At 47.5% G+C, this 25104-nt stretch overlaps 2 protein-coding genes across 8 annotated transcripts in view; one reads left to right on the forward strand and one right to left on the reverse strand.

Annotated features, from left to right (window-relative positions):
* The window catches only part of ILDR2 (immunoglobulin like domain containing receptor 2), a 39419-nt gene extending 28865 nt beyond the window's left edge, over nucleotides 1-10554 (forward strand). For 3 of the 4 annotated variants that reach the window (XM_048293642.1, XM_048293640.1, XM_048293637.1), the window contains 4 exons: nucleotides 2572-2688; nucleotides 4102-4312; nucleotides 5259-5952; nucleotides 6777-10554. In XM_048293642.1, coding sequence (XP_048149599.1) covers nucleotides 2572-2688; nucleotides 4102-4312; nucleotides 5259-5952; nucleotides 6777-6812 — 1058 coding nt within the window. In that variant the 3' untranslated portion in view covers nucleotides 6813-10554. The remainder of the gene's footprint in view (nucleotides 1-2571; nucleotides 2689-4101; nucleotides 4313-5258; nucleotides 5953-6776) is intronic. The other variant, XM_048293641.1, reaches the window with a different exon arrangement.
* An 8523-nt stretch (nucleotides 10555-19077) lies between these two features.
* On the reverse strand, nucleotides 19078-24665 carry LOC125321491 (zinc finger protein 239-like). Of its 4 annotated transcripts, none has more exons than XM_048294415.1 (4): nucleotides 24453-24665; nucleotides 23768-23960; nucleotides 21441-21527; nucleotides 19078-21003 (listed from the first exon to the last, which is right to left on the reverse strand). In XM_048294415.1, exons 2-4 carry the CDS (start codon nucleotides 23778-23780, stop codon nucleotides 20087-20089), a joined length of 1017 nt encoding a protein of 338 aa, XP_048150372.1. In that variant the 5' UTR covers nucleotides 23781-23960; nucleotides 24453-24665; the 3' UTR covers nucleotides 19078-20086. The 4 variants fall into 4 exon arrangements, with proteins under 4 accessions (XP_048150372.1, XP_048150371.1, XP_048150373.1 ...); XM_048294414.1 differs by having other exon boundaries at nucleotides 23768-23983; XM_048294416.1 differs by lacking the exon at nucleotides 23768-23960 and having other exon boundaries at nucleotides 21441-21606; nucleotides 24453-24664.
* Between the last annotated feature and the right edge of the window lie 439 nt (nucleotides 24666-25104).

Below are 25104 nucleotides of genomic sequence, written 5' to 3' on the forward strand. Positions count from 1 at the left end.
ATAATTAAAATGGGCTTAAAATTATTCAGACCTGATTAAAGGATTATGGCAATTTACAGATGAAGAAGAATGTGAGGAGAAAGCTATAATACCTTTGGTTCTCAGATGAAGTAATAATGAAGCGATGTAGTAAGTTGAACATGTAGTATCATGAGAAGTATTTAATAAACAAACATAGAGACAAAACATGCTTCCTCTGTAATGGAAAATACTTTTTATGAGCTGTTCACAGTCATCTTTGCAGATTTAAATCCAAAATTAATTTCTAGATGGTTGCAGAATTAACCAAGAAATTAATTTGTCTTTTGATACACAGCTGCAATAGCAAGTTTAGTATGAAGCTAGCACGAAGCCTAGCTAATTCTCCATCAGTTCCAGGTGCTATAGATGTTGCCCAAATAGATGTTTGGCACAGCCTCAGTGTGAGCAGTGGCTCTGGGGAGACAGAGTCTGGAAGATGCCTGTTCAAGTTCCCCAAAGGTTATTAGTAGGTCAGAGTGGTTTGGTGGCCTGTGTATAAATGAGGTGGCAGCTTAGCTGAGCTCCTAATAGGCACATTAGAAGAAAGAATAGTGAGAGGCCTCTTTCCTGGCATGGTACCAGACAGAAGGGAGGTACCAGCTGTGATGGTGAGGTGGAGAACTAGCCTTGCTGCTCATGCAGTGCAGCCAGAGGCATTGCTTCTGAGGCCAGTCAGGCCAGCCTCACTTGAGGAGACCTGCTGTGCTTCCACTTCGGGGGGCAGAGGCAGGATTCCTTGTGTTCCGTAAACCACTGTCTGCGTTTCCAGGCACTGTGCATTCACTCACAGGGATAATAAAGAACACATTGCTGTCAGCTGAGCTGTCTGGAGGCACGTTAAAAGAAGGGCCTTGATAGACCCCTACTGTGTTTTTGCATCCTATACCATTCCCAAGTGCAGACCCACAAGGTAGTATTTCAGGATGTAATCACTTACTTTACACACGCACAGTCCAAACCTACAGTAAAGCACTTTGCTTCTGAAGCAGTCTGTGGGGTTATGAGAGGAATCACTCTACCCATTTCTATGGCACAGGCACTCCTGAAGCAGAACATGGTTATTTCCTAGTGTGCAGACACATGCACAGCAGTTTAGGACAGAAGGTGCCTAAGAATACCTCTGCCAAGTCCTTGCTCAGCCCACACAGCACATACTATGCGACGTACTACCAAAGCCATATGTTAATAGCTCGATGTGTTGCGGTGGTGAGGGATAAAACAGAAGGAACAAGTTGGCTCAAAACCACTGTCCAAGTATTTAAATTGTTCCCCAGCAGGAGCCTTCATGCAACACTGCAGTATTCCCTCAAGGGAACGTGTTAACCCCATGCAAGGTGGATAGGTTCCATTTTGTAGTGCTAAGTGAATTGTCCATAGGATGGTTCTCTAATGAGGCTGAATTTGAGGGTTTTAGTTTGCTGTTGTACCTAGACCTGAATTTCTGTCCATCCTGAAATAGCTCCAGGCTGAGACCTTTCTTGAATAATCTGCTATAAAAACCTGATTTTCTTCAAAGAACGAGTGGAAAGGTGGAGTTCTCTGCTTGCTGGCCACAGTTGCCTTGAGGTAGTCAGGTTGTTTGTAGCTACTGTTAGCAGGTAAAGTGTGCATGGAGCCATCCTGCCAGAATTAAAGCTGCTTTGGCTCCAGTTGTATAGGGTCTTCTTTTCTACACACAGGAACATGGACAAGTCAAAAAGCTGTCCAGACTTCCCAGAAGTCAAGCATTTCATGTATGTCTAAGATACATACCTCTTCTGTAAAGTAAAGCATGTAGAGAATCCCAGAGCAGACAGTTTCACAGCTACCAGTGACCTGGTTTGCCTCATCCCTGGAGTCAGTATAAATCTCAAAGCAGTGTGATGTGCTTTGTGGGACTTTGTGTTTCCTTCTGTATTCTCTGGAGCTTCTGCCACACGCTCTTCAACCTATGTGAGGAGAATTCATGGAGGTGGGAGGGTGGAGTGGTCTTGCACAGTGACAGCTCCCAAATGCTCAGCCACCTGCTTCTCCTGCAGACGGGGAGCTTAGAGGAAGCCTGATCTTCTGGGACTGTTTCTCCCATACCATGACGAATCTTTTCAGTAGTGCTGAGGAAGGAGAAATGAGTTCTGCTTTTCTCTCTGCCATCAGCTGTGGGAGGTGGAATCACTCCGTGGCAAGGAAGGGGTTGCCTTTGTTTTAGCTGCGCAAGTCTGGCCAGCTCCAGAGCCAGCCTGAGCCACCTGGAAAGGTGAGGTGGCACAGCTGCTGTGCTGTGAGGATGTCCCACCATGCTCAGTGTCCATCACCAGATGTATTGGGTTGTACAAACTGGGCATTTCCAAGCCGTTTTTGCTGTTCCTGCAAACTTTTAAAATGATGCAAGTGCTTACAACTTCACATCCCACACTGTAGATGAATTTCTGGTGAAGCAGCGACTGACTCAGTGTGTTTTGACGCAGCCTACCTGCCTGCAGACGTGAGCTCAACTATAGAAGCAGAGTTGTGGGAAAGTCTCCTTGTTCTTAACATGGATTTTCCTCTAATGTTTTCTTTTCTTCTCCCTAGCAGTGCGCAAAGGGTACAGGATCCAGACTGACAAGGACAGGGACTCCATGAAGGTGCTGTACTATGTCGAGAAAGAATTGGCTCAGTTTGACCCAGCTAGAAGGATGCGAGAACGATGTGAGAAACAAGCATGGTTTGATTTTTTTCCCCCCCACTGACCTAAGAAAGACTGCAAATTCATAGTTAGAAGCTCACTTGGTTTGCCTCAGCATCAACCCTTAGGATATGATGTTTAGGATATGTAATTGGGACAGATAAAGTCTAGATTTTAGGTATCTACAGGTATGTTCTGATTTTAAAGGTCTGGTGCTTGCCTAATCATTATTAATTAGAGCAGTGAGTGTTACTGAAAAGCTCATGAAAATTGTCCACTCATATAATTAAATTTTGGGATCATCAGTATCTGAAAAGCCAAGTCCCTACCCATACCTTCTACAGCCTGTGGTGTGATAATAGCTGGGATATTGTTTTCACAATTTCTTTAGAGTGTGGTGTCTGTAAATTCCCAGCATAGCAAAATAGGAGAGGGGTAATTTTATTGAAAAGATGTTTTGTGGGCTGCAGTGACCACTGTGTGGCTTGAAGGAAGCAGGAAGTTTGTCTGGAGTGGCTGTTGCCCTGCAGGAGGAGCAGGGTGGTGAATAGGGACGTGGTGCAAACTCAGAACTGAGCTTCTCTGTGGAACTCCTCACTGTCTTCCCATAGCCTCTGGTAAGCTTTATTTCCTTAAATAAAGGCTGAGGCTGCACTTAATGTGTGTCAGAACACAAACCCAAGTGGGGATCTTCCCACATTAGGAGGCAGAGGTACAGAGTGGGACAAGGTGTGTGGGGAGGGCCTGCAGTGCTGTTCCTTGTCCTGGGGCTGCTGTGTGTAGAGGACAGGGCAGGCTGGGGGCTCAGTTCCTCTGGGCAGCACAGAGCTAAGCCATGTTAGGCACTGCTAGAGGCTCACTTAAAACAGACATGTGGGATCCTGAAAATCATTGAAGGGAAGAGATTTAAGGAATGGCACTACATCAAAGCTCTGTACAGATTAGGCATAACGAACAAATTATATATACTTCTAAAACAGTCATTGCTGAGCACACTGTCTTCTCCACCCACAAGATTTACTATAAAAAGACCTCTGCAGATTGGTATGTCAGGCCTACAGATGTCAGTGTGCTTGATGGGGTAGAGACTGACAGTGATTCAGACAGACTTTTACTTTTTTTCTTAATCTTTTTTTGAGGGGGTTGCTTTTGTTTTAGCTGGGCAAGTCAGGCCAAATCCAGAGCCAGCCTGTCTCACACCAGGAGAAGGGGAGGTGGCACAACTTCTGTGCTGTAGTGGTGTCCCACCAAGCTTGGTGCCCACCTGACAAGGGTGGGGAGCTCACATGTGTTACTGAGGGTAAGCTCTTCCTGAAGGCTGAACTCAGTTATCTGGAACGCAGGCATCTCATTCCATGTGTGATACCCTCAGAAGCCCCGCCTGGCGGCCGTCGGGTGATGCCTATCTCGTTTCTTTCCTGCATCCTCCCCTGCAGATAACAACACGGTGTCTGAGCTGAGCTCGCTGCACGAGGAGGACCTGAACTTCCGCCAGCCCTACCGGCAGGCGCGGAGGAAACCTCTGCCCCCCGCGGGGGACATGGACGGCGACACCGAGTACTGGGCAGGAGTTGTGGGCGGGGGCAGCACCTCCAGATCACAGGCTGTATCTGATTACAGGGATGAGCGGGACAGCTACTGGCACAGGTGAGGGACACCACGTTGTGGAGCAGCTCTATCTGGCAAAGAGAGCAGAAGGGACAGATGGACTGGTAGCTCTCCCCTATTTCCTTCTGCTCTTGTTCTGCTTAGCAGGGGAGAGGGGCTAGAGAGAAATAGGAAATCTGGATATGTCATTAGATGAGGTCAGAATGAAGCTGATTGCCACAAACCTGCTGAAGCCTACCCAGCTGGGTAAAGCTAGGTACAGCTTTAGTAGTCCCAGTGGGACGTAAAAGTGAGATCACTAGGGAACCAGGCCACCCTTCCCAAAGTGGGAAGGTGCAAATCTCTCTTGAAATTTGTACCTGATTCCTCCAGCACTTCCCAGTGCTGGTGTGCTTTATTAGGAGTCACACCCTGGTGCTTTGGTGCACCAAGCTTAAAGGACTCTGTGCTCCAGGCCTAAAGGACTCTCACTCTGGTGCCTAGAAGAGAGATGGCACAACCTTCCCTCATGTACAAGCAGTCCAGTATTCCAAAAGCAGTGGCAGGGATTTCCTTCCTTCAGGAGTGGGCTATTGTACCAACTCACTGTCTTTAAACCTGCTTCAAAACTGCCCTGCTGTGAGCTTCTATGGCTGGGTTCTTGGGTTTTTCCAGCAGGATATACACCTACAAGCTCTAGGATGAAGGAGAAGCAGGTGCAGCCCTGCATATTGGAGGACAGGGCAGGTGCAACTGGTGATAACCTCAGGTAACATTAGACATGCAGAACCTGAGCTATCTGTGTTAAGCTGCCTTTACAGACAGCAGAGAGAACCCGGGGTTTCAAGGATGTGATAGATCTTTTCCTACGATGAAAGACGATGAAAACAGTTCAGATGATTCACGCTCCCAGGAGGGCCTGTTTCCCTCCATTGTCTGTGCAGGCAGCTGAGGGGATGAGTGCAGCTGGATCCTGCCCTCTAACTCTACCTCCTCCCTCTTCTAGCCAGCAGAGATCCAAGTCGGAGATGCTGTCCCGTAAGAGTTTCTCCGTGGGAGTGCCGGCCGTGTCCATGGATGAGCTGGCGGCCTTTGCTGAGTCCTACAGCCAGCGGCCGCGGCGGGCGGACAGCCAGGACATGCGGCGCTTCGAGCGCTCCGAGTCGCACAGCGGGCGCGGCGGGGGGCTGCCCCACCAGGACAGCTCCATGGAGGAATACTACACCAAGCGCTGCAGGGGCAATCGGGAGCCGCTGACGGACTCGGATCGGGGCTGGTCCTACAGCCCGCCCCGCAGACGGGCCCACGAGGAGAAGCACCTTCCCAGGCTGGTGAGCCGGACGCCCGGAGGCAGCCAGAAATACGATCACTCCTACCTCAGCAGCGTCTTGGAGAGGAAATCGCGGAGCTATGACGAGAGTGGTGACCACTGTGCAACCCCCTCGAAGCTGAGCTCGCAGCCCAGCCAGAGGGGAGGGAGCACATACTATGCCTGGTCACCACCCTCCACCTACAAAGCCGAGAAGTCGCAGCCGCCGCCGCCGCCGCAGTCATCGTCCCCTGAGCAGGACGAGGAGGAGGAGGACAGCCTGCCCCCCTACAGCGAGAGGGAGCTGAGCCGAGGCCCTTCCTACAGGGCTAGGGAACAGGCCTACCTCAATGCCTCTGACAAGAAGAGGAAAAAGGACCCCAAGAAAACAGTGAGGCCATGTCTGGTGGTCCTGGTCCAAATAGGCTGAGCGGAGAGCCACCAGGCAGGGGTTACTAACCAGAGTTGATGGGCCAAGGGGGTTTTCCAGGAGGGTAACACCTGGAGTCTGGGAGTCTGGGTGTCACTCCCTGTGGGAAGGGGGAAAGGAACTGTGGGTGTAGGAAGCCAGAAAGGGTGATAGCTCCTCCACAGGAGTCCATGATGGAGGGGAAAGCCAGATGTGCCTGGGACTGGGGAGGTAAGGGATGTCTTTGGCATATGTGGCCTGGTAAATCCAAGGTGGTGGGAGTTTATCTAGAGTTCAGGAGGATCATGGTAGGGAAGTTACCCAGGCCTTACAGAAATTATAGGGCTTTGCTTTGGCCTTAATCCTTGTTAAGGAAGGGTTGAGAGGCTCTTGTTCTTCTGGGTTGGTAGCAAGGGATGGCATAACAGACATCTTCCTGAATGGGGTGAGATCACAGACTCCTGTGGGTACATGGGCTTCTGTAGGGGCCATTCATGCCAAAGGCATTCCTCACCCAGGATACCAGCAAGTGGAAAACATCCTGCCACATGTGGTCCAAGCTAGTGAGGACTGATGAGTTCATCGTTGCTGGGGAAGGGGATCTTCCCCATCTACCCTAGCTGGGGAAGCCTTCGCCATGAGGGAGATCTTATCATTAGAGTAGCTTAGCTGTGGGAGAGAGGATTGGATTGTGAGTGGACAAAGCCGTTGCTGTTTAGTTGTCTCTGTCAAAGCTTTGTCTGTCCCTTTGTCTGTTCCAATGAGTGCTTTCCTGTTGACATTTAATCTTCTCTCTTTCCTCCCAGAATGATTTCCCAACAAGGATGTCCCTTGTGGTTTGAAGTTGTTGTGGACCTGTCATGTTGATGGGCTGGATATCAATCATGAGGTGACTGCAGTGGAGAAGATGCAGAGCAACGAGCAAGACAAGCCTCTGTGAACGTCTGCAGCCATCAGCCATGGACTGTTTCAATTGTTTGTTTCATCCAGGGGAGCTGAGGCTTTTGTTAGAGACAGACTGCCATGGACAGCACTCGATCTCAGAGGCTCTGAGAGTCTTCCAGGAAAATGAGGCCGGGGCTCTCTTTGGCACCGTGTTTTCCAGTGCCCTCCATTCTGCACTGGACGGCAGCCACGTCCCTCCTGTCCCTGCAGCCCTGAACTACAAGTGAGGCTGCCTTTGTGCCTCTTGCCCTGTCTCATGTGCAGAGGGAGGCCTGTGTACCTCTTGCTCTCTCTGTCTCCTCAGTTCTCCGTTTGGATCAAAATTGTCTCCATACTTAAAGCCTTTTCTGTATCACCCCCATGCTGGGAGGAGGCCTTGTTCTTACAGCAGCAGACTGCCTCCAGCTGATCAGGCCCTAAATCATGAAAGAAAATCTACATCCTTTCAGACACTGTAAGAAATGACTGATGAGATGTTACCTTGATAAGGGCTGAATGGGGAAAGAGACAATTATGAGCTGGTTTGTTCAATATATTTAGTTCTGTTCGTTGTGTGATGAGAGTTGCAGGTGAGATTGATGTATTGTTTCAAAAGTGGGTCAAAGTAGCTTTTATTGTGATGAGAGCATGATTTGTTTCCCCCCTGCCTCCAACTGTGTTTTGTTTTGATGCAGTTGCATTTCCTTGCAGCTGAACTGTGACCCTGTAGAGCTTCAAGCTGGAGTACCTACTCCGCTGTTTTAAAAGCAGTGCTCTAGCCTTCCTAGTGCTCTGCTTCCAGCACCACCAGACACCTCTGCTACTCCAGTGAGTGGCCTTTTTGTTTCAAGGAAGCAAAAAGGGGACAGCCTCAGCAAGAGGGCAGCTGCAGACCTTCATTCTGTGCCACTGGTATCACTCCTTTCTGGGAATTGTTTCCAGGCATTGAAGAGAGCCCGAACAGCAGTGGGAAAAGAATTAGCACTGTGGATGGATACAAGTTTTGAAAGTCACCTTTTCAGTTAAAACCATTCCATTCACTAGGTTGGGATGTGGTATTAGTGGCTGTTGTCTCAGGAATAGCTTTATTTAGAAGTGAGTGCTTCACACCATTTGGAAGCCTGACATTCTGGTTTTCATAGGGTATTATGCAGTCATTTATTTAGCTGCTAAAATCATCATGTGAGGGAACATGATGGGAACATTTTAAGGTCCAGTATCTTGATCCCTATTACACCTAGAAACAACTTAGTGCCCTGTTGTGTTACGGACCTTATCAGCCTCTGAAATGACATCTTTGTTGCTCCTGTGGGAATTTGGGAAGCTGTCTGGCCTCAGATGCTCATACTGGCAGTACTGTTTGGAACACAAGGTATAGTAACATCACTGCAGTTCTCCATAAAAATGATAGATTAATTTCTGCATTACTCCTTTGCCAGATTGTTCACCCACCAGGAATGGTCAGGGGAGAGCAAAAAAAATCTCCGTAGATTTGATGACAGTTTTCATGTGAGAAAGTGCATTGATGAAAGGATGACTTCCTTCTCCCACACTCCTCTAGTGATGACTGTAGTTTTAGAAAGCCCAGTCCTGGGTCTTCCTGGCCTGAGAGGGATTGGCCAGCAGGACCACACAGTTGTGGAATTGCAGAGTTTTTTGTGCAGGAGGTAGCCTTCAAAGATCATCTAGTTCCAACCCTCTGCCATGGGAAGGGACATCTTCCACATACCAGGTTGCTCAAAGCCCCGTCCAACCGGACCTTGAACACTTCCGTGATGGGCCATCTGCAGCTTCTATGGGCAACCTGTTCCAGTGTCTCACCACGCTCACAGTAAAGAATTTCTTCCTTGTATCTAATCTAAAATGGCCCTCTTTTAGTTGAAAATCAGTGCAAAAAAGTAAAAAAGTCTGGTAAAAAGTCCTTCTCCAGCTTTCTTGTAGGACCCTTTAGGCACTGGAAGGCTGCTCTAAGGTCTCCACAGAGCCTTTTCTTCTCCAGGCTGAATATCCTGTCTTCATAGAAGAGGTGTTCCAGCCCCTGTGACCATTTTTGTGTCCCTCTGGACCTGTTCTAACAGGTCCATGTCTTTGTGCTGGTGGCCCCAGAGTTGAACACAGCACTCTGTGTGGGGTCTTGGGAGAAGAGAGGAGAGGGAAATTCCACTCCTTGACCTGCTGGTCACTCACCCAATGCAGCCCAGGATATGGTTGGCTTTCTGGGCTGCAAGAGCACGTGGCTGGCTCATGTCCAGCCTTTACCACTATAAAATCATAGAATCATAGAATGGTTTGGAAGGGACCTTAAAGATCATCTAGTTCCCCAAGTCCTTCTCAGGGTTCCCAGTCCATTCTTGCCCCAGTCTGTATCAGTACCAGGGGTTGCCCTGGCTCAGGTGTAGCACCTCACACTTGGCTGTGTTGAACTTCATGAGGTTCTCATGGGCCCACTCCTCAAGCCTGTCCCAGGGTCACTCTGGATGGCATCCCTCGCCTCCAGTGACTCCGTGGCATCACTCAGCTTGGTGTGACCCACAGACTGCTGAGAGGGCCTTCAGTCCCACTGTCTGTGCCATTTATGAGGATTGAACAGTGTCAGGCTTGGTGCAGGCCCACGAGGGACACCACTTGTTTCTGATGTCTGTTTGGACACTGAGCCATTGCCTGATGCTCTGGATGTGGCCATCCAGCCAATTCTGTGGCCATCAAGTCCATCCATCAAACCCATCTCTCTCCAATTTAGAAACTACAGTATTGTGTGGGACTGTGTCAAAGGCCTCACAGAAGTCAAGGCAGATGACATCAGATGGATTTTCCTTATCCACAATGTCATCACTCTCATAGAAGGTCTCCAAGTAAGCATGCATGATTTGTCCTGGGTGAAGCCATGCCCGCTGTCTTTAATCACTTCCCTGCCATCCATATACCCTGAGATAGCTTCCAGGGGAATCTTTCAGGGCACAGAGGTGAGGCTGATTGGTCAAGAGTTCCCAGGGTCCTGTTGTTTTATTCCTCTTTAAAAGAGGTGGGATGTTTCCCTTTCACCAGTCACTGGGAACCTGACTACCTGAGTACCATGACTTTCCAAACAGGGAGAGCAACTTAGCAACTGCCTTTACCATCTACCTGTATTATGGCTGGAGAGATGAACATCTTAAGTATTTTCATCTTTTCTTATCATTAATGTGTGTTTTTAGGAAAATCACAGCACAGTTAGCAAGAGGTGGGCAGTTGGGTGCCATCTGAGGACTCTGGGGCCTTGAGAAGTCTATGGAGCTTCACTACATGCTGTTGTAAATCAAACATTTCATTCCTGACCTATGAGGATTCTAGCAAGTTGATGTTTTGTTAGTCTGAAAACCTTGGCAACCCATGTGCCATGAATTTCAAGGGAGCTTAGCCTGCTATCATTTCCATCAGACATCCAGCAGACCCAGGAAACAATTGATACTGAAATTTGAAAGTGCATCTGACTATGCCAGAAAGGGGCCAAACCAGTGATTTTACAGTCTTTGAATCTTTACTGTCTTTTAAATCATACTGAAAGCCTGAGCATTACAATCTTCTCATATCAGTTATGTTCTGTCCCTTATCTCAGTCACTGTAGTTTATTTGATCAAGCCCTCAGGAATGAGTTGTGTGTATTAAAAATACAAGTCTTCATTTATTTGAGTCAGGTTTTTTTGTTCAGTGCTGGTACTTTAGGGCATCTGCACACTGTGTGTAAGAAGTTGCCATTTGTGTATCTAGCTTATCAATAAGTAGTTGCAAGCTAATTCTTTTAAGAAAACTGTCTTGATTGTAGAAACAACTGTTTGTGAGAACTTGGAAATGTCTCTTGAATCCAAGTACCTGGAAGAGTATTGAAGATTTTATGACTAGGGATTCTATGGGTTTTATCAGGTGATAAAAGTTTCAGCTGCAGAAAAGAAAAAAAGGAGGCCTTAATTGCCTGTGATGCCTTTTCCTGGTCTTAAAATCAAGAGTCAAACACGGTTAGGAGGGAAAAAGGGGTTTTACTTTGGTATTTATTTTAAGGATCCTTAGGTGCACACGTCCAGGTCGAATGCACTGAAATGCACACCGCAATGCACACCCCCAAAAGATCTGGTATAACATTATAGGTGTTACTAATTAGCATAGCTATCAAAAATTCCCCAATGAGAGGCTCGAATGAGTCCCCCTCCCCAAGGAAGCTTCCCCTGGATGGTTCTATCTCAGTTTACAGAATGTGTTCTGGAGAGGACCTTGGGGTCTGGGGCACACTGATCCCTAACTACGAAGCTTCTAAAATGTTTAGTCTCTTAGCTGAACAAGAGACAGCTTGTAGGCAAAAAGCACTAAGAATATAGAAGTTGTAAAAAGGTATAACGGGTATAAAAGAAAAGGCAAAAAATCATCATGGCATCACCTGAAGTCAGATCTGGGCAGCAGCAACCTTGCTCTAAAGTTTTAGATTTCGTATTTTGCTGTACAAATCTCCAGGAATTTTCAGCTACTGATCGTGTCTGTCCTCAGGCCATCTTTATTTTTCCCATTAGAAATATGTCTGCAGCAGCAGCCAATGGACCAAATCAAGAAGCGAGGGGTGATGTAGAGTACCTGCACAGCTACACAACCCTAATGACCTGTGACTCCTGCAGCAGGGGAGTAGGGGGCCAGAGACTGACAGACAGCTTGAGAGGAGCCTCAGGTTTCAAGAGAGGAGTAATGGTTTGTGTCTGTGCCATCTTTCAGAACACCTGCAGAATGCTGGCACTGGGAAATAATAATGAGCCTGGCTATTATGTGGTCTCAAATTATAAGTTTTCCGGTGATCAATTTTTATTGCTGGCATAAAATTAAAATCCTTTTCTTACTGGATATGGATGTCTGGGTCATGTCAAGGACATGGAGGGTTTTGTGGTCTTAAAATCATAGCATCACAATGGTGACTTGCTAAGAAAACAGATGATGAGAGAATCCTGTAAAAATTTAGAAGAGCCCCTAGAGCAAAAGCAGGATTGAGCATCAGCAGTAGATTTGGCTGTGCTGTCAACAAAAGTGATCTTGGCTACTAAAAAAAAGATTTTGACATAATGGACTAGGAAGATAAATACCAATGGTAATGACTTCTCATCAATCCCTTTATTCCTTTAAGGTGCATTGTAAAAGTTCCAGTGGGTGGCTTCAGTGTGAATATCTTCAGAACACTCAATTTCCACTGAAATGGAAAATTAACAAAATTAGCACTTGGAATACTTAAGAGAAACTCCCAGCATTTATCAGCTGAAACAGGCAGTCAGAATTACTCAGGTCTTTATGCTGGCATATGGTACAGGGGACTGGAGCTGTAACATCCCCACCTTCGTTGCTGGAGCTGGGTCAGGGGTGGCCATCAGCAGTGCACCCCAGAGCTGCATCTCGGAGAGATAAAGGACAGCCCCTGGGATAGATCCCTGAGAAGGAGCAATCACAAAATATTTCAGGAGTCAAGCCTTGCCACAAACTGTTCCAGGTATATAAATGCAGCACCATGGTGTTTTATCATGCCTGAGCTATTCTGAAAATAATTTTAATGATGTGGAGATTGTTGAGAAACTGCATGGAGCTGTCTTTTTGTCCAGGTAGCTTTCACACAAGATGTGGGTGACGATCCGTTTGCTGTCACTAGGTACAGGGTTTGGGACATGTGGAAATAAAAGCTAAAGGGGCTTTAGCCCATTTTTTTACTGGAGCAAAGTAGAATCCAGAAGCAAAGATGCCTTTGGCATCTGCCAGGTGCTGCAGATTTGCCCCTATAATTCCAGAAATCTCTGTGGTGCAGCATCTCCAGGCTCTACTGGCTGTACATGGTTGCTACAACAGCTGTGATGTCGAAACCACCCTCATAGTCACCTGGGGCTCCTGAAGTCCCTTTCCCATTGCCTGGAAGATCAGAAAAAGTATCCATTGTATAATGTGAAGGAACAGCTATCATTTTGATGTGATCTCAGAAATGCCAGCTGGATTTACCAGCATTAGAAACAGCAAAAATCTAAATAATAAAGTTAGCTAATACTAAAGGAAGGAACCTGCCACGATTCCCATATGAATTCTCTTGTAACCTTTGTAATTCTTTCTGGCATTGACCCCTGCCTGCACAGGGGCCTTTGCCAGGGGAGGAGGCCACCACCTCTTTTGCCTGTCATGTTTTGTCATGCTTGTAATGCCTCTCTGACCCCTGTGCTTTCCTTTGGCTATTTCCAGTCAGCCTTCAGTGTTGTGCCTAGGGGTTCCAGGCAGCTTGGATGTAGAATGGGTGGTGTTTTGTAAAAAAGGCATTTTTACCCCCATAAAAGCAAAAATTGCAGAATGCCCGCAACAAAAGCCCAAGCCCTCTAGATACTCTCTCAAGCCCAAGCAGGGGTGTTACTGGAAACATTTTAAAAATTAAAGCTGAACATAATTTCAAAACGAGTCGGTATTGTTTTCAACCCCAGGGCAGCTGCAGTCAGAGCTGTGGAGTGCAAGCCGCAGGAGCAAATGCATTCAGGTTGCATTGTCCTTGGTGAGAGCAGTGGCAGAGAGCAGCAGCATTTAATGAGTCAGAAAGCAAACGGTGTTCCAAGGTGCTATTAATGATATGTGAGTTAGAAGTGTGAACTAGAAGTCGACAGACTTGGCTTAAAAGCAAAATTCAGTCCAGGGAAACTTGAGCCCTGGCCCAGGGGTACAATCCTCTTGCTGTTTACAGATGAGCTGGGCTTTTTCCCTGCCTCTGTTGCTGCCTACCACAGCCATTTCCCAGCCATTACACAGTGAGTGAGTGGCTTTCTTTGCTGCTGCTATTTTACTTAGATTGTCCTCCCCTGTAATGAACTTTTTCAATATGAGGGGGAGAAGGACGTAACAATATTCTGTAATGAAAATGTAACACTTCTATAGCTTTTTGGGACACATCCACATCCCCAATTACCAAGCATTATACATTTGCCATGCATACAGTATCGAAGTCATTGCTTTTGAGTTGTCACCATGGAGAATAAAAGCAGGAAAAGCTACCACCAATCTGCCTTTTTATTATCCTGCAGGCAAATAATTTGCCCAATTTTTGCTAAGATATGAGCAGTTTACATGAGTAGTTTTCAACCCATTTTTTTTGATTAATGGCCAATAAACCAAACATTTTCCAGTGGAGCAGCAGACCCTTCATAAATCTCATACCATTCACAGGATACCATACAAAAACATTCTGCCCAGCATTTTCATACAAAAATATCCATGCAGGTACCCTATGGAGCCACACTCCTTCAGAGAAAGGATAAACTCTCCCCTGGTCTTGCAGATGTAAAACTTTATTTTATTCAGAAATCTTTTATCTTTTTAGTACAGACATGTTCTTTTCTTTTGGCCTCTTTGTCCTAAAGTCTGCAGTACTCTGGACTGATGATTTTTGTGTCATAAACAAGCAACTTCATTCAGATCCTGTCTCCGTGTTGTAAATAATGGATTAAGACTCACACTGTTTGTAGGTGTAACCTGAACAGCATTTGCACATTTAGATTGTGTCTGATAGGTGTTATCAGCAGTCAGGTGCAAGAGAAGCAGCTCCCAGCTCTGCTCTGTATTTCTCTGTGCAAGGCACAGCATCTCTTGGCTCTGAAAATTGTCACTCATCCTCTATTTTACCACCTGTCAACGTCCTCAGTGTTTCTTTGGGCTTCTTTAGCACTCCTCTGTCCCTCAGTGCTCCCCCTCTGCAGAAGTCTCCGAGCCAACGTGGAGCAGGAAAGGTGCCCATCCCTACCTTAAAGACTAATGGGGGTGAGGAAGACCTGACAACAGCAACAGGGAGAGGTCACCCAGCTCTGCAGGAAGTCACTTCTGGGTGGGGAAGTGTTTGTGCCAGCAAGGCAGAGGTGCCCTACAGCTCCCACCGTAATTCCTGCTTACAACTTGCACTCTTCCATGCTCAGCTGCCCATGAGCACTTGGCTCATGGATACAGGTTTGTGATTCAGGGCCATTTCTGAATTAGAGAAATGAGTCTGAAAGAATTGCCTAAAATTGCACAGCACTACTTACTACAGCAGGTGTAGTGTTTTCATTTAGTCCTTGCTGTGTGACAGAAATCCTTTCTGCTAACATGTCACGTTCGTTTCCATCAGCCTCTCCAGAGCAGGTGGGAGTGATTTTCTTGTCCCAGTTATCAGATCTTCTCTTTGAGCAAAAGATCACTCAGTGCACTTGTGTCTGAATAGGTACTCCAGGGTAGTGAGAGGCAGATCTCCAACTGGTTGCATTTTACACTCAAGAGCCTGCTAAATGATTAATTCATTTAGTTTCTCAAAGTGCTCTGCTTCCTGGCAAAACCAGAATGTGTGTTTCTACAGGCCTCAGGCCTGCTCACCTTGGAATTACAAGTTTTCGCAAGGACTTTTAACATCCAGTAGGGTGGAGATCAGGTAAAACAGTAGCAGAAAAAGCTAAAAGCTTTACCTTGTGTGAAGTGCATAAAAGATGTGTAAAGTGTGTAAAAAGTGTAAAGATACCATCTTCGCATCACTGATTCTGCAAGAAGGGTGAGGTCACTAAAATGAAGGCTATCTTAGCTATGTAAACTCCTCTTGGATTTCTCTTTCAGGTTTTTGGCCATGTTAGACTTTGAAGAGTAGGCCTACACAGTTAAAGTTTGAGCAGTACCTGTCTAAAATGCAGGTTCTACAAATCTTCATGCATGAACTTGGCCACAATTACTGAGTGCATACAGAAATGATGTGTGGACCTGGTACCTGGAACATTTTTCTTTAGAACTTGGAGTCCCAGTTTCTTGAATTGACACTTTCAGCACAGTCAAGTATTCAGGATTTCTGAGAAACTAAAACTACTCAAATTGGTAAAACCACAGTGCACACAACACCCCAGTGCAGCCAGTTTACAGAGACTGCAATGTGCAATTTTGGCAGCCAGAACCAACTGATGCAATTTGGAACCTGCATCTTTGGGGAGCTGAGCTGCCAAGGCTTGGAGAGCACTTGGTCCCATGCACAAATAGGCCCTCACCCAATGGGCAGAATGACAGAACTTGAGTGGGTAGCAGCCTCTGAGCCCAAGATATGTTTTCATTAGAACTGGGGAAGTGAAATGATGAAATGGGTTTGGGAGTTGTGGGGGTTTTTTTTGGTTTTTTTTTTCTTTAAATAGAAATATATATTTATATATATAAATTTTTGTCTCTGCTCCTCAGAAGAGAGATCTGAGGCTGCCTTCTGTTCAGGCCAGTATGATGCCTGAATGGAAAATTTCACTCCCCAGTTTCAGTAAAATGCAGTCTAGACTGGTTCTTGTGAATAGCTGTAAAAGGAAAGTTACTGTAGCAGAGCTCTGTAATCAAGAGGTCTCTATGGACAGCCTGTCATCCTGATGAGAGACACTTCTTAATTAAGAGAAGATGCTGCATTGTAGATGAAACAATTCCTAAGTGTACCAACTTCCCTCATTATATCAATGAGCCTGGAGTTAAAGAGCTCCCAACAACAAGGGGTTTTAGAGGATTTCAAGAGAATTTTAAGTCTGAAAGTTCAACACTCAAGCATGTGCAGCATGCAGAGAACACATTTCAAAAAAGTGTTTGAAGAGCAGAAGCCTAGTTTTGTACTACTTCAAAGATCTTTGAAAGGCAGCACAGTGTTGTTGGAAAGATCTGAGATCCACACACTTCTGTAAAAAGCTCAACCTTACTTGCAAGCAAATCAATTAAGAAGCTGCCCTTGCAGCTAAGCTTAACTGATTTCCTGTTTGAGCATCTCAGTGACATTTGGTTTCATGATTAAACGTGTTCAGATTAATGGGAAAACAAAAAAAAAAATCATGGTCAAAATACTGGACGAACTGTTTAGGAGAATGAAGAACACTGGTGTTTGTGAAGCGGCCAGTAGGGAGCGCCTGGAAAAGGAAAACAGCTGCCTGCAGATTAACACTAAATTCAAGCGAAGTGAAGGGTAACACGCTGGTGTGCTTCAGCACATCGAGTGGCAACACAAAAATGCTGCATGGACACCGATCATCTTACATCTTAGCTGATTAGGACCCTTATGTTGTCTACACCCGAGTGTAATACAGCCCCAAGGAGTGAACCTGGGTGCTGTCCCTGCCCATCTGCTCTGCATAAGGGATTAGTGTACTCTCTTCTATATATACTGTATATTCTGGAGTAAAATTGTTTGCCACAGCCCACATTCAGTCACTCTCGCTGCCAGCTGAACAAGGCTGTCCATGGGGGCACTTGCAGCAAGAGCTACAAGTCTAGAAGACCAGGGCACAAGGTGCACCAAAACCAACATGTGGTCCAGGCCACAGTTAGGTGGCAACCTGGCATTTTGAGAACCTGACAGCCAACTCTCTGAGGAGTCATGCAGCAGGCATACAGGCAAGTCCTCACAGCAGTTTTGTTTGTCATTTCTAGAAAGAGGCTGATCCCGAAATGGCCCGCTGCCCGTTCTTCCTGTACCTCAATGAATGACTAAGAGAGAACACGGAAAGTGTGGGACAGAAAATGTCCTCAGATGTTCGTAATTCTCCCACTCCCCCTGGCTCCCAGCTAAGGGCTTCTGAATTAACCATGCAATGAAGTTGAATTGGATGCAGTGGGCTCTGAACTATGGGGTTTGTAGTGACTGAACAGAGAGAGCACAAAGTGCCCTGGCTTGTCATGGCCGGAGTGGAGAGTGAGGGCACAGGGGCTGCCCAGCAGCAGTGTTTGTGTGAGGACTTACTGGGTGTAGATAATGCCCATCAGCAGGTTCTACACGTGCCTAGTTTGAAAAATGAACAGAAACAGCATTAGAGCAAAAGAGTTCACCTGGGCTAACACTGCTTGGCTTCTGTGCCCCTGGCACCTTTTACTGTGTAAATGTCACCACCCTGGCCTGGCTTTGTCCATTCCACAAACATACACAATTGGCTGAAACTCCAACTCTGAGGCAAGAGACATCTTTTCAGCTGCTTTATGGGAGCAGAATTACCCTTCAGAATAAACACATGTTTTGGTAACAGCATGTGCAGCAAAGACACCACAAAAATGAATTGCAGTTTCCGTCCTCTGGTGGCAATGAACGCTTTCCTGATGGGGCTGGGAATGCAGAAACAACAAAGGCAATGTGTCAGGCTTTTTCAGGTCTAGCCCTTTTTAGAAACATTAAAAAAAAAAGAGGAAGGAAAGCAACAAACATCTTAAATGATGTATTTCTTGGGAACTAACAGCAATACTGGCCACACTATTTATTTCCTTTTTTTCATCTGTCTGTTCACTGACTCCAAGACTTTCAGTGGTACATACCCTGCTCCTCATGAGCCTGTGGTGTAGATTGGACTAATGGAGTTTGGAGTGAACTCTCCAGAATCTGTACTTCAGAAAGCATGGATCATCTTATGGATCGTAAGAGCACAGCCATGTGAACACTTACTCAGCACAGCTCTATTAATTCAGGCTCTTGGGGAGAAGGTGGGAGTAGAGACCAAATGACTTAAACCAGATCTGCCGCCAATGGAGCAAGAAGCTGTGCTCTTTGTGGCAGCAGTTGGTGGCTAAGGGAGGCATGGATGTATCCACATTACTCAGCCAGGAATTCCAGTCATATTCTGGTCACAGCTTGCTGGTTTCCTCAGGATCCTGTGTTCTTCACGTTGGGTGTTCTCTTTGCCCTAAGTGATCTCCCCCGTTTGGGAGCTCAGCCCTGTGTGAAAGCTCATTGTTTGCACCAGGCCTGTGTGCGGTGCTGAAAATAAAAATTCTGCAGCACAACAGATTTGATTGCTTCGTTTTCTTGCCTGAAGCACACTGTGATTTCTTCCCCTGTTTGTCTTCGTGGGTGGAACAGGCATTTCAGTATATACTGCCACGCTCATTACAGGGAGTTCTTCCATGCTAGAGATATTAACATCTTTGTTATTACTGCCAGTTCCCTCCTCCTCCCCCGTACCAAGCGGTTGCCTGAGCTAGAAATCCTATTAAGGACAGACTTCCAGTAGTAGTATTCTCCTCCTCAAAGTGAAGAAGACCTCTCCAGAGGTCAGATCCTTCTGCTTTCTCAGAATCCTGTCTCCTTCATGTTCCTTAGAAAGTCATTATTAAAATTGTCAAAACCACTCACAAAAACATCACAGAAATTCTCAGAATCAGTCGAGAAATAATTACCCCTTTGTAATCATTAACAACTCAAAACTGTAGTGTTTGAATTTAAAAGTTTTATGCAAGAAAAAATGCTTAACATTTAATATAAAATCAGTTTGACACAGCTTATTTTTCAAATGCCATCATTTTTCTGTGCATCATTTTCTTGTTCATTTTCAGTTCATCAGACAATTAAAAGACCACAACTGAAAAAGTCATCCTAAATACTTTTTAAAGCCTTATAAAAACATTCATAAAGTGCCACCCACAAAAGCGCCTAAACAAGACTCTGAAACACCTATTAGGAGGTTAAGGTAGGTGCTTCTGAGGGCTAAGCTGTCAGATGGCAGCATGATTTGTGGAATTGTCAATTTAACGATGATACAACCCAGCAAAAGCACTGCTTCATAGATGTGGCCCCAAAAGAGCATCAGCTGGGCCCACAACATGCACGCAGAGGGACCCAGCACAGCGTTGCAGGGGTTTCAGATAAATAGATGCAAACACCATCTAAAAGCAAGACTACTGGCATGTGGGAGACATGGATTCTATGGGAAGCAATCATCCTGTGGCCTTAGTGTGAGGGAAAACACAGGCAGCTTGTACAAGAAACGGGTACAAATTTTAGCTGTTTTATCCTGGGATAAAAATCACTCCCCACTAGAAATAACAGGAAAAGACACTGATCCTTGGAATGTCTCTATGTTCTCTGTGTCCTTGAAGGTACCACACTGAGTAAGTACCTTTGTGTTCTTCATCCCCAAAAGAGAGGCTCACAACAACCACTGCACCACAGTGAACGTGCTCTAGTTCATTTAATTCAATCAGCAGTGGCCTCCCTCTTGGCTTGAGCAGCTGGGCAGTGCTCACAGACAGATTTGGATAAATCCAACCAAAAAAAAGTAAAAAAAAAAAAAAAAAAAAAAAGTAAAAAAAGGGACAGGCTCTGAGGGCTCTCTCCACCAAAATTCATGTCCCATACAAGATGTCCAGGGAGCAGCTTTGTATCTTCCCAGCACCAGCCAGCTTCCTATGGTCCATGGAGCTTTCTCCTCTCCACCAGCTACTCCGCGTGGTGCTTCTGATGCCGCACCAGCTGGGGCTGGAAGCGGAAGCTCTCCCCGCACTGGGAGCAGCGGTAGGGCTGCTCCCCGGTGTGGATGCGGGTGTGCTTGATGAGGTTGGAGTTGCCGCTGAAGCCGCGGCCGCACTGGCTGCACTTGTAGGGCTTCTCGCCGGTGTGGGTGCGCGCGTGGTTCATGAGGTCGGAGCTCTGCCCGAAGCGCTTGCCGCACTGCCCGCAGCCGTAGGGCCGGACGCCGGCGTGGGCCCGCTGGTGCTGCAGGAGGTGGCAGTGCTGGCTGAAGCTCTTCCCGCAGGCCGGGCACTTGTAGGGCCGCTCGCCCGTGTGCATGCGCTGGTGCTTGATGCAGGTGGAGCTGTCGCTGAAGAACTTGCCGCACTCGCTGCACGCGTACGGCTTGAGCCCCGTGTGGATGCGCTGGTGCTTGAGGAGGTTGGAGCTCTGGCTGAAGCTCTTCCCGCACTCGGCGCAGGTGTAGGGCTTCTGGCCCGTGTGGACGCGCCGGTGCTGGACGAGGTGGGAGCTCTGGCTGAAGCCCTTGCCGCAGTCCCCGCACAGGAAGGGGCGCTCGCCGGTGTGCATGCGCTGGTGCTGGAGCAGGTGGATGCTCCGGCTGAAGCCCTTGCCACACTCCGGGCAGATGGTGGGGCGCTCCACGCGAGGGGCTCGCCGTGAGGCTGCCACCCTTCTCCCCTGCCTTTTCACCAGGCTGATGTCAGAACAGGGCAGCTTAACCTCCTCCTCCTCCTCACAGCCACCTTGCTGAGGCTCTGAGCAACCACGCTGACTTCCATGGCTGTCCCCAAACTGCTCCTCTCCTCCTCTGGAGCCCACTGCCAAGGCGTCCTGCAGATATGCACTTGTAAGGTGATCTGGAAGGGGCCCCAGCTCACCACCTGGAGAAGAAAATACGACTGTGTTTCCCACTGGGAACTGGCACAGCAAACAGGCAAGCTGTTACCTTAGGGAGCCTTGTTTGCACCACACAGGAGAAGCAGTAAATGGAAGACTGGGAGCAAATGGCAACCCAGCTGGAGAAGCTCTGTAGCCTCATCATAGGACCCAGAGCAGACATGCCATGAACAGGAGAGCCAAGGGCAATGCTACAGGTGTCTCCTTATCCCCAAAAAACCTTCACACGTTCTTAATACTCCCTTTTCCTACACACCCTTACCTGCAAGCTGAGAAAGACAAGCAGACTGCCTTCCCTGAGGGGGAAAGAGCAAGTCTGAATGTGACCTGCATAAAATAAAGTGGCTCAAATAGCACTGAGGCAGCCCAAAGAGCATTTCACTTGCTCTGTGTTTATAGACTTATATAACTTGTTCCTCACCTGTATGTGTCTCCTCCAAGGCTTTGTATTCCTGTTCTTCTCCCTGGTCCATCTGTGCAGTTACATCAGGTTCAACAATCAGGAACCCTTCGTGCAGGAGCAAACAAAAGCAACCTTAGTTGAATATTCAGAGCTTGTCATATTGTCCTAAAATCCACTGACCCTGCTGAATATTGGGAACAAACAGAGTGGTTACTTAAAGGAATGGAGTCAACTGAGCACAACTAACATTTAGGGACATCTTGTGCACTACTGAGGTATCTGGTGTCAGATATTTTCTTTAAAGGAGACTCAAGGCTGCCCCTCTTCTGATAAGTGATACACATTAGGACATGCACCAGACGAGCTAGGCTCGGAATTGGTTGACAGTAATCATAGATACAGGTGTCAGAAAAGAGCAAAAGCCAACCATACTTACACTTCTTCAATAACAACAGCCAAAAGTCTAATTACTCTCCTAAAAGTATTATACATAGACAATTACTTTTTAGACACCAGAATCCGATTTTCTTATTTGCTATCTCATCTCTTCTTTCTCCTCCAAGACTCTCAGGCTGAGGCAGAAAAACCCAACAAAAAAGCAATTTGATGTCCTGTCTACTCTGGCTGGATTCTGCCAGTTCCCAGCCTGGCATCCCTGCTGAGCTCCAACAACCACCATGAATGCAACTGTTGGGCAGGCTGCCCTTGCAAATGCCATCAACACCCAAGACAAGAATTTCTCTGTCAGTATTTACTATTTTGAGGCCAAAACCAGCCAAACAGTAAGCATCAGCAGTTAGCACCAAGAAGGCTGGCATTAGCAGTTGCTGAAGAGAAAAGGCAGAAGAACAGGGAAAATAGAATGGTAAGAAAGATCCCATTTTATTTTAAAAGGTAAGAATCAAAGATAGCAGGAAAGGGATACCAGGGGGATAAATCTAGGACCAGGGAGCGACGTGCACCACAGCTAAAGCTGAGATCACTCATGGGGATATTTTTAAGGCATTTAAGACATTACTTTCCCCCCTGTCTCCTTTCAATCTTTGGAGTTACTTGTTTTTATCACTTCAAAGATGCTGCACGACCACTCAAGCTCCAGATGGAACTGACTTACTGGACAGATGGGCAAAACACTGCAAACTAATGGGTGTCCAGACCACTTCATCCACCACCAGCTATTTAATGATGGGAATAAGGGACTGGATGGTGTCAGAATCAAGGAGACAGCTCAGATGAACGGAACAGTTTTGGACCTCAGGTCCCAGGGATTACAAAACCACCAGTCTTGAAGTCTTTTATTCTCTGTGGCAAAGCTGGACAGAAGCAAAGTGAGCAAGCAAAAGAAAAAGGCTGCAGTTGTGAGCTGCAGAATCAAGAAGGAAAACATAAACAGATGAGCAAAAAGGAAGCTTTAGCAAAAAAAACCACCTTAATCTGAGTCCCTACTTCAAGTATTTGCTGAAAGCTGAAGTGGACCACCCTTGCAGATGGATTGTTTCCAGCAGTTCCAAGCTGGTATATAAAGGGAGGTTGCTTTCTGCAGCCCTGCAGCTTTCAGGATTTTGCCACTCCTGAGAATTTCTGCTGCAACAGTTTGGCAGCTCAGCCAGCCCAAGCTATTTACATGCTGCAAGGGGCACCAGATGGGCAGCCCCCGCGCCAGAGCTGCAGTCAGAACCGTGTCCACACACAGACAGCTCCCCCAGGCAACTCACCAAACAGAAGGGGTTTGCTCTGAAAGCTGTCAACAAACAGGAACTTTGGGGGAGCAAATCCATCAGCATTTCAGAGGTGGTACCAGCATCTGACAAATGCCCGACAACCACTGCCCTGGGGAGCATCTCAGCAGGCAGACAAGGTAGAAGGAAGAGTTCCCTTCTGACCCAGCACAAATTCCTAGTTCAGGTTGCCACTGACACTGCTGCTATGCTCAGATTTGCTACGGCAGGAAACAGATAACTTCTATACAACTAATAGGGCAGTCTGGACGAAGAAAGTACTTCTTCCTTTCCCAGGATCACAATCATGTGTCTGTGAAAGGAGGGCACAAACTGCATCAACAGAGGGGACATTCCTGCAGGGATTTCATCTGTTACTAGCAGAAGCATATCCTTGGGTGTATTGAGTTATTGCTTGAATGTGAAAACCAAAACAGGGAGATCATCTGTGTACATGAGGTTCCTGTAGGCAATGTCCACAGCTTTACTAAAACAAGGTATGAAGGGTACCCAATCTGGACCTTCTCAGGGAGGCTCTGCAGACAAACCCTACTGTTCCTGGGGCCTTGGCTTTAGTGTTGTAATAGCCTGTTTTGGCATTTGGATCCTACAATGGATGCTCTTTACCTTGGCTACTCATGTTCTCTTCCGACCACCCAGCTCTGGATCCCTGCCATGGCTATAGCGAGGTGTGGAGGTTCTGGGACTCATCCTAGGGCAGAGCTCCACACTCCCAGCTTCCTGTGCTCCTGATGTGCCACCAGCAGCCGAGTGCTCTCCCCACGGCCTTAAGAAGACGTTCAAATCTTCCTCTCCCCAGCTATTTTTTTGGGGCAGATAATGCTTGCGGTAAAATCAAAAGGTGATGACATTTTTTTTTTGAATCACCGAAAGCTGTTAATTATGCAGCTGCACCCCTCGGTGTGGTGAGAGCCCCCTTCCCTGCGCTGTCAGATTTGATCACACACTAGGGTGGGGGGACAGGAGGCAGAACGGGAGGGGACGAGGATTTCCCACCGAGCCGGGGCAGGGGGCAGAGCTGGTGCCTGGTGCCAGATCAGAGGCACTGGTGGGAGCTGGGGAAGGACAGGCCTTTGCTGTGCGGCGGACGGGAACGGGGGGAACTGCGCTCTCGGCACGGGATGCAGGCAGGCACGGCAGCGGCAGAAGGGACAAGCCGGCCCTGCCCCGTCTCCTCCGGCCGCCTCTTTCCTCCGCAGGGCCGGCACTCAAAGGCTCTGCCACGGAAGGGGGTTCAAAGCCCGGCGCCCCCGGCCCCCATCGCGGCGGGCGGGGACAGCGCCCAGCCTACCTGCAGGGCTGCTCCCATCCCGGCGCTCCGGATCCTGCTCCGCGGGCGAAGGGCGCTTCCTGGGCGGGGCGGCGGCGGGCAGGGAACCGGGGAGGCCCGGGGGGCTTCTCCTCGGCACCGGGGTACCGCCACCATCCCCGGCATTACCTCCCGCGGCCCGGGATAACCCCTCCAGCCTCGGGATAAGCCCCGCTGCCCTGGGTACCCCCCCGCATTCCCGGGATAACCCCGCCCCGCAGCCCCACACCGCCCGGATTCAGCGCGAGGAATAATGCTGATGACAGCGGTGCTTGGGTTTCGGCTACAAGTCGTGTTTATATCCTAAGTCAAGGATTTTTTAAATGTGTGTGTGTGATGCTCTGCCAGTGAGGAGCTGCACGAAAGAAAATTGGGCGGGAGCGTAGCCGGGATGGGTGACGAGAACTGGCTGTAGGGATATTCCACACCCTAGAACTCGTGCCCAGTATATAAACTGGGGAGTTAACTGGAAGTGGAGCCAGTCTGGGTTCAGGAAGGGGATAGCAAACAATTGCATTGTGCATCACTCTTTCCCCCCCTCCCCTTTATATTATGATATTATTATTGCGTTTTACTTCGTTTTCAATTATGAAACTCTTCTTATCTCAACCTAAAAGTTTTGCTTTTGATTCTC

The sequence above is a fragment of the Corvus hawaiiensis genome, chromosome 2 (genome assembly GCF_020740725.1).
Source record: "Corvus hawaiiensis isolate bCorHaw1 chromosome 2, bCorHaw1.pri.cur, whole genome shotgun sequence".
Lineage (NCBI taxonomy): Eukaryota > Metazoa > Chordata > Aves > Passeriformes > Corvidae > Corvus > Corvus hawaiiensis.

Excerpts from the sequence above, each read along its gene's own strand:
- LOC125321491 (XM_048294415.1), bottom strand. Across the intron at positions 21,004-21,440 it reads CTTGGAGGAGACACATACAG|GTGGTGAGCTGGGGCCCCTT; the intron begins GTGAGGAACAAG and ends TTTCTTCTCCAG.